We start from the raw sequence: 12644 nt of genomic DNA, 5'->3' as shown, positions 1-12644 counted from the left end.
ATCTGCCGTCTTATGGTTTCTATCGTATTATCTGTGCCTTCATCTACAGAGTAGCTTCCTTTCTGGTTGTTCTATAGCTGGTGTTGTAGACGGCCATCGTTCTTCTCCTAGATCCATCAACAGTGGTGTTCATCAGGGCTCTGTCCTATCGCCAACTCTCCTCCTTTTATTTTCCTTTTTTTCATCAGTGACCTTCTAAGCTGTACATCTAACCCTATCCACTCCTACGCTGATGACTGAACCCTTCACCTTTCCATTCGGTTCCTGCAATGCCCATCTCAGCAGTTACTTCAACAAACAAGGGATGAGGCTATGGCACACCTAATGTCTGACTTGGCTCGTATCTCTGACTGGGGTAAAAATAAACTTGGTGTTTTTAATGCATCAAAAACTCTGTTTTTTCACCTATCAACCCTACTTAATCTTCCACAGGAGTGCCCACTAATGTTTAATAATATCCAGCTGAATCCTGTATCATCCTTGAACGTGCATGGGGTTTCATTCACTCGAGACCTATCTTGGAGAGTTCATATTACATCTCTCGTAAAATTTGCTTCCAAGAGATTAGGTGTGCTAAGCCTACTTTGTATCTTCTTTACCCCTGCACAGTTGTTGACTTTATACACGGGTTTTATTCGCCCCTGTGTAGAGTACAACTCTCATGTGTGGGGAGGCTCCCCACATACAGCTTTTCTTAATATGGTGGAGTCAAAGGCTTTTCGTCTCATTAAATCAACTCCTCTTACTGGCCTCTTTCAACCTCTGTCATTTTGCCGCACTGTTGTATCTTTATCTCTTTTCTTTCGCTACTTCAATGGTCACTGCTCCTCTGAACTGTCTGCTTGCATCCCTCCACCTACTACGGGCGCTTAGCACCCGTCTAGCAACAAACTCTCACCCTTTTTCTGTCCAGCTATTTAACGTAGGAGTTAATCTTTACTCCCAGTCTTTTATTTATGCAACAGGTCAGCTCTGGAACTGTCTCCCTCTGTCTGTATTTCCTGCTTCTTATGATCTCCAGTCTTTCAAACGCAGTGTATTCAGGCATCTCGAAATGATCGGATCTTGAATTTGGCTCTCTCTTGTATTTTGTTTCTTTCTTGGAAGGAATTGTCCGTGGGCTCCTGGCCTGTGGTTCCTTCTTCCTAGCATAAGCACACACACACACACACACACACACACACACACACACACACACACACACACAAACACCGCTCGCTGGTGCAGTGGTAACGTTCCCGCTTGCCAACTGGTGGACGGGAGTTCGCGCCTCGCTCAGGTTGTGAAAAGTTTCACTGACGAAGTGGGTGGTTACTGTCCCCCTTGAGCAAGGGGACGGGTGTGTGCGTGTGTGAAGGTCACAGTCTTGCCCTTAGATCGGACTATATGAGCTCTCAGCTCCCTTCCAGGAGGGTAAAAAGCTGACCATCACGACCATCAAGTGATCCTGACCGACCCGGTGAATTACACACACATTTTCTACTTGTCCTCCAACCTAGGAATGGTTTTGTGTAACACGACACTTTTGTTGATTCACTGTTCACCAGAAGTCTTGTAATCTAACAATAAAACGTCTTGTCATATTGGAGAAGTTTGTTGTACTGCATCATCTCATAACACCCTTACCTCCCCACAACACCCCTAACACTCTACCCAACCCTTAACACCCCTACATCCCCACCACACTGCTAATATCCTGCAACATTCATAACACCCCTACCTCCCTACCTCCCTACCACACTCCTAACACTCTGCCACACCCGTTATATCCCATCACATCTCTTACACCCCACTATATCCATGATAATTCACTCCACCCATAACATCCCAGGTCTGCTCGGCCAGACAGACCTGGATTATCCAACAACAAAACACCACCACCACCATCAACAACAACAACAGCTACAACAACAACCCTAACACCACACCACTTACCTAACACTCCACCACATCCCTAATACCCAACTACACCTGTAGCACTACATCAAAACCCTAACACCCCACCTCACCCCTGACACTCCACAACGCTCACAGCACCCCACTACGCCCACGGGATCCCACCACACCCCAAGCACCCAGCCACACTCATACAACCCCACTAGACCCCTAAAACTGCAGTACAACCCGAAACCCACTTGCCTTTCCCTTCCCACAGGAGAAAGCAACGACTGGCAGAGCAAGTTCACCCCCGAGCTGGAGGCTTACATGGACGCCTGGGTCAAGGAAAAGTTCGACTTCGGCATCCAGTTCAAGTAAACAACAACAACAACAACAACAACAACAACAACACAAGGCATCAGAACTGCTCGGCCACAATGCTGCCACTTGAAACATGCAGTCGACTTACAGCTCTGTGCATGAAACAGTTATTCCCTTATCTGTCTGTACGGAAACATACAAGACACCGAAGGCATCATCTTTTTGCTCTTCAGTAGATATAACCTATTTCTTCAACTTTCTTGCCACCAGGCACAGCCAGTTACTTCTATATGCTCAGTGGCATTCCCACCCCCCCCCAAAAAAAAAAAAAATGTTTTTCCCCTCATCACTGTTTTCATCTCTATGTTGCTACTACCCTGGCACCTTTTGTCGCTGTGCAACATGATCACGTATTACATACGCAGCATGGAAATGGTACCAGTAAGCCAAAGCCTAGTTGAAAATTAACTGCAGTTTACATCTAATTTTGTTCTCATAACAATGCCTGAGTCCATGGGCAGTCATGTTTGCTATCTTATTCAGTATGTGTGATAATTCTTTATACTGTATATATATGCCCGTATTCTTTTGTTTCTTATCCTGTTGCTGATACTGATGCTATGGATGGTTTTTTATAAGTGATGAATGGCACAGAACAATGTGTGATCAGAAATGTACAGATTCAAGGTACATTCTCGCAGATAAGGACATCCTCGATTGAACGGCTTGATACCATATTGTTCTGGTAATATTGTATGTTCCATACTAACCAACGAGCACATAAAATCGGACGTATCCAGAGTAAATACAAGTTTGTTGAATACTGTCAGGCCTAAACAGTTCAGAACCCTCTGTCACAGGTGGATGACTGATCTTTGTGTATCAGGTCATACTTCTCTATACATTGCATGATATACAGTAAAGGACACTTTTCTCATGTTTCGGTAGCCATGTTTTCCCCGTCCGAATTGGTTGCCCAAGCCCCTGATCATGGTTTGTTTCAGTGAAGCAGGAGGAAGGAGGTGAATCGTCAGGGTTGATTTATAATTCACAGTATTACCACGACGAAACGTATTATAACTTCTGCTTACCGCCACACACTGATTTATATTTTGAGAAGATATGTTTACTTTTTATTATCTATATCACACTATTCCGTCTAGATTCGTTGATCCATACTTCTCTCTTTCCATAACTGATACATCGCTAATACTGATTACTAGAGTACCATATAATTGAAACGGCCTAAATATATACTGACAACGTTATTTTCCGAAGTAATAAGTAATAAAGGTGAATGTAAGGAGAAGTAAAGTGATGGTCTTTGAGAGAGGTGAAGTCATTGAATGTACAGCGAGGTTGGATGGTGAAGAATTGGAAAATGTGAGTACGTTTAAGTACTTGGGTAGTGTGATGAGCAAGGATGGAGGTTTGGAGGGTGAAGTGCTTGAAAGGGTACAGCAGGGAAGAAAGGTTGCTGGTTCTTTGAAAGCAGTGATAAGAAACAGGGAAGTGAGCATGGAAGTGAAAAAGTTACCACATGAGAGTATTGTGATACCAACTCTAACGTACGGAAGTGAAGCTTGGACGTTGTTGGAAGGACACAAGTCAAGAGTGAGAGCAGTGGAAATGAGTTATTTAAGAGGAGCCTGTGGAGTCACATGGAGAGACAGGCTGACGAATGAGGATATAAAGGAGCGTTGTGGTGTTGATGTGGATGTGATAGGAAGCGTTATGAGGAACACACTGAGGTGGTTTGGCCATGTGGAGAGGATGGAGGGTGAAAGACTGACGAAGAGAGTGTATGTGAGTGAGGTGGAGGGGGAAAGAGGGAGGGGGAGGCCGAGGATGAGATGGAGGGATGGGGTGGAGAGGTATATGAGAGAGGGGGGTGTGAGTTGGGAGCAGGGGAGTGAAATGGTGGGGGACAGTGCGACTTGGAGGCGATTTGTTTGTGGCCACCCCAAACGAGATTGAGGCGTCTGGCAATAGATAGATAGATAGAATAAGTAAGCAGATGATTTATTTATATTGATCAATGATTATATACCTATCTATCTATCTACCTATCTTAGAGGTCAGTGGTGGTAGTTCATCGCCGTGATGCATATCCATGACTCACTATTCACGCGCATTTCAGCTGGACAGAGTCCGTTTAACCCCGATCAATTATCAAGGGCAGCCACCCTTACACCTGTGTTACAGTTTCATTAACATCCTTGCCGTATATCATTTACTAAAGGTACTGTACCTGCATCATTGTTTCGTATTCCTTTTGCCAATAAATTATAAAATTGTAAGTTATCTATTTCCTGACTCAGTCCATCCCCTGCATTGCTCTCTCTCTCTCTCTCTCTCTCTCTCTTGAAAGTTGTAGGAAGAAAATCTCTCTCTCTCTCTCTCTCTCTCTCTCTCTCTCTCTCTCTTGAAAGTTGTTGGAAGAAAATTAGTATTTTCGGCATTTAAACCTTCTGGGCTTCCTTCTGGCAACACAGGCACGACTCGAACATCATTAATAGTGATTACAGTAATTTTTTAATAGTATATAACATTCTTTCTAATCATGCATGGCACATAAATCTAACTTATCAAAGAATAATATGACATTACGAAATGATTGTTAACAAATCACACTCCAAAGACTGCTATGTTTTACATAGTTTATATATTATCATTGTCAGACTTCTGTGATGGAATAAGAAATAAATGGATAAAATAAAATGTCCTGTTCTGTTAATACATTGTAAGATAGATTAGACTATTGTAAACTGATGCACTGTTTCAGGGATGACAGATACATCCATTATGTATATACCTGTACCATTGACAGATAAGTATAAGCGACATTAACGATTATTATACTACTATTACCAGTAAATAATAGTAATAACCCTCTCGCACTCTTTCGACGCCACCTGCGTCCAACCAGTTCCAAGTACTTAAGTGACAGTCTCTCTAGCCCAGAGCCTCACGCTCCCCACACTCCTCACTCAGCGATTCCTGCGGTATCAGATACTATCTATCTATCTATCTATTGCCAGACGCCATAATCCCGTAAGGGGTGGCCATTTGACTTTGAGTTATTTGTTTTACGGGGAGGGGCACTAACCCTCCACCAATCCACTTGTTGACACGTAGGAAGCTCGTATGGTTTGGTTATATGGTTACCACCCATCGTTGTAAATGATTTCTTGGCTTACAGGAAACCATTTGGTTTGTCAATGTAAAGCCACCTGTAAAGGAAAGAAAAACAATAAGTGACAGGAAAGATGGGAGAAATAGGAAGAGAGAAGGGCAGGCACAGAAAAAGAATGATAAAGGCTAAGGCAGAAGAAGGCAGCACTACATCTCAATAATTTCATTCCCCCGCCCTTATTATGACTGTATTGTTTTGAAACTGGTTTATGGTATAAATTAATGAATGATCTTCCTAATGAACGAATAAATCTTAAAAAAAAAAAAAGGAATTACCATATTCTATCATTCACTTATTCATGCAATGCTCATTTACTCACAGACATATACACATTTCGGCAATGATTCCAGAATATTGTAGAACATTTTTATGAAAAAAAAAAAAAAGTGATAGCCTACAGTATATGTCAGTGAGTAAATGAATACATTACTGAACGATAAAGTATGGTGTTTTATATCCTATATTTATTTTATTTTTTTCATTTGTTAGGAAGATCATTTATTCATTTGTAACATGTATCAGTTTCATAACAATACAGTTAAAAATTAGGGCAGGGGAATGAAATGATTGTAATCATTTTTCGATGCCACACAAATCACTGAGGAATGTGGGGAGCTTGAGGTCTGGGCAGGCGAGAATGAAATGATAGGAAACAGTTCGCTCGCGCGGCCAGGCGTGATGAACGACTATTGTTATTCTGTATGCCATAAAACATTTTATAGTATAGCTAGAAGTGTAATTTTTTTTTATGAAATGGATCGCAGATAAATACCCTACAATATTCTATAATCATTGCCGAAATGTTAAAATGTCTGTGAGTAAACGAGGATTGAATAAATAAGTGAATGATACAATATGATAAGTAAAATGCAGAATAGTGCCACAGGGGGCGACCTAACACCCCCAGAAGGAGCCCACAGAGGAGCAATGACAGCGCATCGGGACTCAGGGCGACAACGACATAAGTCAGCCCGGGCCACGCACCCCTATGACCCGGAGCTCGTCCTCTGCCACCATAGCAGGAATACAAGACTACCTTCTAGGCGAGCCTTCCCCAACCAACATCGGGGTGTAGCTGTTACTCCAGCTCCAGTCAGCTCCAGCTCCAGTCAGCACCCCTGAGATGGGCAGTAGCCGCTCAACCCTCCTGATGGAGACGGCCTATAGCCACTCTGAGGGAAAACAGGAGACAACCTGCAGCCGCTCCTGCCTTCGTCAGGAGACGGCCTGTAGCCGCTCTGAAGGTGTCCTTTCCGAGACAGACTGTAGCCGCTTAACCCTCCTGAAGGAGACAGTCTGTAGCCGCTCTGAAGGTGCCCTTCCTGAGAAGGCCTGCAGCCGCTCAACCCTCCTGAAGCAGACAGCCTGTACCCACTCTGAAGGTGTCCTTTCTGAGATGGCCTGTAGCCACTCAACCCTCCTGAAGGAGATGGCCTGTAGCAGCTTTGAGGGAAAACAGGAGATGGCCTGTAGCCGCTCTGAAGGTGCCCTTCCTGAGACGGCCTGTAGCCGCTCAACCCTCCTCAAGGAGATGGTCCGTAGCCCCTCCTGCCTTCATCAGGAGATGGCCTGTAGCCGCTCCTGCCTTCGTCAGGAGATGGCCTGTAGCCGCTCTGAAGGAGTTCATGAGTTGGCTTGTAGCTGCTCCCTTCCCCAGGCCATGGCCAGTAGCCGGGCCTTAGTGACGGCCTGTAGCCGCTCCCCTAGAAGGCCACGGCCAGTAGCCAGACCCTGCGGCAGGAGACGGCCTGTAGTCACTCCTCCGTCAGGTGCTGACTCCTGTTCACCAACCTACGACTCAGAGGGAGTCCCCAGCCTGGAGGAGTACTGGAGAGACCTCATGACTTCCCCTGGCCTCTTCTTCCTGCAGCCGGCTCTGGAGAGGACTCACCTGATGGACCCCGAAGCAGGCCGGCGCTGCAGCCCCTTCCTGACGGCACCACCGAGCACCAGGGACTGCAGCCCTCAGGACCTGCAGATTGCCCCCAGGACCTCCGGGTGGGACCTCCCTACACCCAGATGCCGGAGATCTTTGTCCTCCATCAGGCGCCTGAGCGAGAAGTTTAGGTAGTTATTCAGCCCCAGCCCTGAGGGCCGTACTCCCGCCCCAAGCCCCAAAAGCACAGGGCCATTCACCATCTGCAGCCCCGGACGAGACAGGACGCCCCTACCCATGATCCCATGACCCCTGAACACAGAAGCCCCTGGTGGAACCCAGCCCCGTCAGTAGTGAGGCTGGGTCACCTCCGCCGCCCTTGTACCTGACCACCACGACGTCCAGACCCGAAAGGAGTGACAGTGAAAGCACAGTGTCCATGACTTTGTGACGTGAAGGCTGAGCAGTGAATTAACCATATAAAGTAAGTCAGTGAGAGAGGCACCAGTGACAACATTAAAGTGGTGGAGTGAATAAAAGTAACAGTGAAACCGTGAACACAGTCAAGCAGTGAAATATGGGTCTATTACAGTGAATACGCTACCATCTGACAACGCCGCTTCATACTAAAATCATACACAGACCCCAGTGTTTAAGTAATAATTGCACAGTGAAATAGTACCACCCACTCCACAAATATATAAAACTTGGACTTCCTGCGACAATAGCATATAAACCTCTGCCCTAAGTGCTATTCACATTGCCCAACCTTGACCTGGGTAGTATCCTGCGTGATACTAATAACCCATATCTAGGCCTAAGAATTATAATTGTCCAGTGTATCTGTATTCGTGACATCTACCCTTCCCACTGTAGAATTTAGTTACACAAGTGTAAGGTTGTTGTCTTGAGTTTTTGTGTCCTGCCTCTCTCCTATTTGTCTAAGCCCAAGTCTAGAAAGAGAGCTCAGCTACACACTAGGCGTTAGAGGGACGGGAGCCTACCCTAAAACACCTAGCATTACACTAATGGACAGCTGTGGTTCTTGACCTGGGTATATGAGAGAGGTAATTAGGAAATACCAGAAAAATGGCAACCAAACTGCATGAGCAATTACCTAAATTTGACCACGAACAGTATGATGTGCACACATACTTGTCAATTATTAAACCTTTGCTAGATATCGGTGTCAAGGATGACAAGGAGAAAATTGCAGTCACACTCCTGCTATGGGGCAAAGCAGCAGCTAATATTGCACCTAAGATCGTCCAGGGACTCATCTGGCAGAATTTCACGAAACTCGTGATTCAAGCCATCACCCAATCACTAGGTAAAGTGGTGGCGCTATCCAAATTGGATAGTTTAACGTTTGATGGCAACTTGGACGATACTTTAATCCAGGCTAGACACTTGGTCACTGCTGCCTACCCGGAGACAGATGATGAAACTCGGGAGCAACACACCTGTAATACTCTTCTGAGAGTGCTCCCCAGCATGGTCAAGAAGCACTTTATGATTCATGACCCAACCAGAGACATGGATAAGGATGTTCAACTGATACGCCGCCTCCTGACCTCCTGCCCTGCACCCCAGCAAATCAACGTGGTAAAAAAGTTTCCCACAAATATTCCGGCTCCCCCAGTCAACCCACGTCCGTCTTTGCACTGCACCATCCCCATCCCAGCACCCAGCCCACCAAGGGCACACCCCACCCGCCAGTGCCCCAGCCACAGGGAGAACCCCAACCTAATCCTAGTGAAGCCCTGGGAGTTCTCTACATGCAGTTCCAGGTGCCCACTGCACAATATCAGAGATCAATTGAAAGCTGCGCGATGAAAAACCATCACCCCAGGCCAACATAAAATTTCCTCTCTAGAGAATAAGGTAACAGAGGACGAACCCGCACCCGCAAAGGAGACCGAACCCAGGGAACAGGAGCCGGAGGAAGAAGGAGGCTCCAGACAGTTGGATTTTTAGGACCACCCCCGCACCTTCCCACAGTGGTGGGGGCCACTTCCCCCAAATATAGCCCCCCAGTTTACCACAAGATGAAGCTGAACAGGGTGAAAGCCAGACTTCTGGTTGATACGGGAGCGGCCAGATCCTGCTTGTATAGCCACTATTTCTCCCATCACAAATCGACCTTGGCCCATTATTCCCAACGGCTACTCACTTTGTGGATGTGGGGGATGGCCTCCTGCCAACCCATGGGGAAACACGGGCCCTGCGAGTCGACACCCACCAGCCGGTGTCAACCCAGCATAAGTTCATAGTATTCGATTCTTCCTGCTGCAATTATGACAGATACTTGAGGCTGGACCTGTTGCAGAAGTTAGGAGCCACCATTGATTGCCGCAACAGACAGCTCTAGTTACTAAAATCACCCAACCCCCCCTCTCCCCTTTGGGCCGCGCACGCCCCGGCCCCGGCCGGAAGACTCTGCACCCCCCTCCTTCCCTCCTCCCTCCCCCCCAACTGCCCTCCCTCCCCCCCTTCTTTTCCCGCCATCATTTCCTCTGCCGTCACCATTCCCCCCCACCATGAAGCCTGGGTGCCCCTCAACTGGCCCTCAGGCACCTCTGTCCTATTCTCCCCACTCCTGTCACCTGGAACCCTCTCAGCCTGCCTTCTGCCCCCAACCTTCCTTCCCCCTCACCACACGGGAGTCTGGATTGTCAACCTCTCCCCCTCGCCCCTCACCCTCCCTGAAGGGATCGTAATCAGACAGATGGAGGAAGCCAAGCTCTGTGTCCCCTCCCGCTCCCACTCCCCTGCCCCCCCTGTCCCCCATCCCCGACCATCTCTCTGCTCACCAATCAGACATCCTCCACCACTTCCTCCTGGATTTCCAGAATCTGTTCATGGCAGGACCAGCTGCCATTGGACACACCACCTACCTGGCTCACAAGATCCGTATGACGGGCCCGCCAATCCGGCAGCCATCCTGGCGGAAGAACCCCAAACAGTGGGAAGAGGAAGACCACCAGGTACAGGAGATGATCGAAGCTGGAGTCGTCTCCCCCTTCACCAGCCCCTGGTCCTCCCACGTCGTCCTCATGAAGAAAAAGGATGGCACAATGCAGTTCTGCATCGATTACCACTGGCTTAATGATGTAACCACCAAGGACGTCACTCCATTCCTGTGCATAGACGACTCCCTGGATCCTATACGGTGCCTCCTGATTCTCTACCCTCGACCTCCAGTCAGGATATTTCCAGGTCCTGGTGCATCCGGAGGACAGAGGGAAAACCGCCTTCTTGACCAGCAACGGGAAACATTGTGAATTTAATGTTATGCCCTTCTGCCTCTGTAATGCCCCCGCCATCTTCTCCGCATTAATGGAATCCGTCCTCAGCGGCCTCACATGGGAGATCTGTCTCGCGTACTTGGATGACATCATAGTCTTCAGCCAGACCTGGGCCGACCACCTGCAGTGCCTCCGCTGGGTTTTCACTAGGATCCGACAGGCAGGCCTCAAACTCTGGCCCACCAAGTGTGTCCTGGCTGCCAGAACCATCTCCTTCCTGAGACACATCATCTCCCAGGCTGGCATATCTCCCGACCCAGACAAACTCCGTGCCATTGCGAACATACCCACACCACAAGACGTTCATGGGATTTGAGCCTTCCTCGGCCTGATGTCCTATTACCGCCATTTTGTGAAGGGGTTCGCCCACATTGCCAAGCCAATCCACGACCTGACCCGTAAGGGAGAACCATTCATCCAGATGGATGAGAGACGAGCCTCCTTCCAACAACTTAATAATAAGCTCATTTCCGTCCCCATCATGGCCTTTCCCAATTATGCCTTCCCATTCCGGTTCTACACAGATGTTTCCCTAATTGCGATCGGCACTGTGCTGCGGCAAGTCCAAGAGGGCCACGAGGACATCATCACCTGCACCAGCCATACCCTTAATCAGGCGGAAAAAAATTATGCCACCACCAAGAGGGAGTCCCTGGGCATCACCTGGGCACTTGAGCACTTCCAGGCATATCTGTCAGGGACCCAAGTTACCATCATCACTGATCACCAGTCCCTCCAGTGGCTGTGGCAGTCTGACACCCACAATGCCCAGCTCATTCGATAGCACGAGGCCCTGGAGGAGTTTAACCATGAAATCTCGTACCACTCCGGCAAACTCCACACCAACGCGGACACTCTTTCTTGGCCCCCATCAACACCGCCCAGTCAGAGCTAGATCTCCTCCAGCAGTGGCATTGCAAGGAACAACCCCCCTGGATCCCCCAGCACCTTTTCAAGAAACTGCATCGCCAGGGCGACCACCTGCTTACCCCATCCGGACATATCCTCCTAGTCCCCAGTGTCGCCCTCGACGCCCTCTGACACCTGCATACCCACAACATCATTCACCTGGGCATGAAAAAACTCCTGCAGGTCTTTAACGACACCTACTGGGTGCCCAATCCTTCCGCCCTCACCAAGGAAATTATTCAATCCTGCCAAGCATGCGCCCTTGATAAAGACATCACCCATACCGCCGGTCCATTGAGCCAGATTACTGCCCACAAACCTTGGCAGCTATTGGCGATTGATGTAGTGGGACCTATACCCCCAAAATCAGGCTATAGGTACGTGATCACGTTCGTCAACACATACTTCAAATTCGTCGTAGCCTGCCCAGCGAAAGAACATCACGCTGTCACAGTGGCCGATGCCCTGATTTGGCATGTATTCCCGTACTTTGGTATCCCACAAACGATCCACTCAGATCATGTACCCGAGTTCATCAGTAAGATCTGGGAGGAGCTGGCCCACATATTCGGCTATAACATCTCCCACTCATCCCTTACTGGTCCCGAGGAAATGCCATATGCGAGTGAAGCCGTCGTACACTGATGAATCAACTCCACACCCGGATAGAAGCCACCAAAGATGACAACTGGCCCATCCATGTAAAAATCATGCAATGGGGCATCAACTCGTGCCCCTGAGAACACGGAATTTCACTGTACAAACGAGTGTTTGGGGAAACACTCCTCCTCCTGCCCCTTCAGCAGCATTTCCAACCCCCCACTTCAACCCCCACATCAGACCCATTACACCATCTCAAACGTTGGCTAACCCACCTCCAAAACAACCTGGACTTCCGCCCTGACACCGCCTCCAACCCCTACAAGCCGGGCCACACTGTTATAATAGTGCAGCTCCCCACCCCCTACAAGCTCACGCCATGCTTCACGGGGCCCCACACCATCATCTGCGTCCCTAACCCCTATCAGGTGATCGTCGAGTAACACGGCACTCCCCGCACCCTTCGAAACCAGCATGTACCCCCTTTTCGCACTCCTGCCCGCACTACCCCTGCCCCTCACCCCGTCCCACCCACTACCCCCGCGCCACTTCCCTC

General features: G+C 48.3%; 1 protein-coding gene across 1 annotated transcript in view; it reads left to right on the top strand.

The window, feature by feature from the left end:
- Positions 1-2256, top strand: part of LOC145412387 (sulfotransferase 1A1-like) — a 257463-nt gene extending 255207 nt beyond the window's left edge. The window contains exon 8 of the mRNA XM_080282275.1: positions 2156-2256. Coding sequence (XP_080138401.1) covers positions 2156-2256 — 101 coding nt within the window. The remainder of the gene's footprint in view (positions 1-2155) is intronic.
- The last annotated feature ends 10388 nt before the right edge of the window (positions 2257-12644 follow it).

The sequence above is a fragment of the Coenobita brevimanus genome, chromosome 93, assembly GCF_032717465.1.
Source record: "Coenobita brevimanus isolate Jiangsu-jjx chromosome 93, ASM3271746v2, whole genome shotgun sequence".
Taxonomy (NCBI): domain Eukaryota; kingdom Metazoa; phylum Arthropoda; class Malacostraca; order Decapoda; family Coenobitidae; genus Coenobita; species Coenobita brevimanus.
This window is presented reverse-complemented; position numbering and strand designations above follow the sequence as displayed.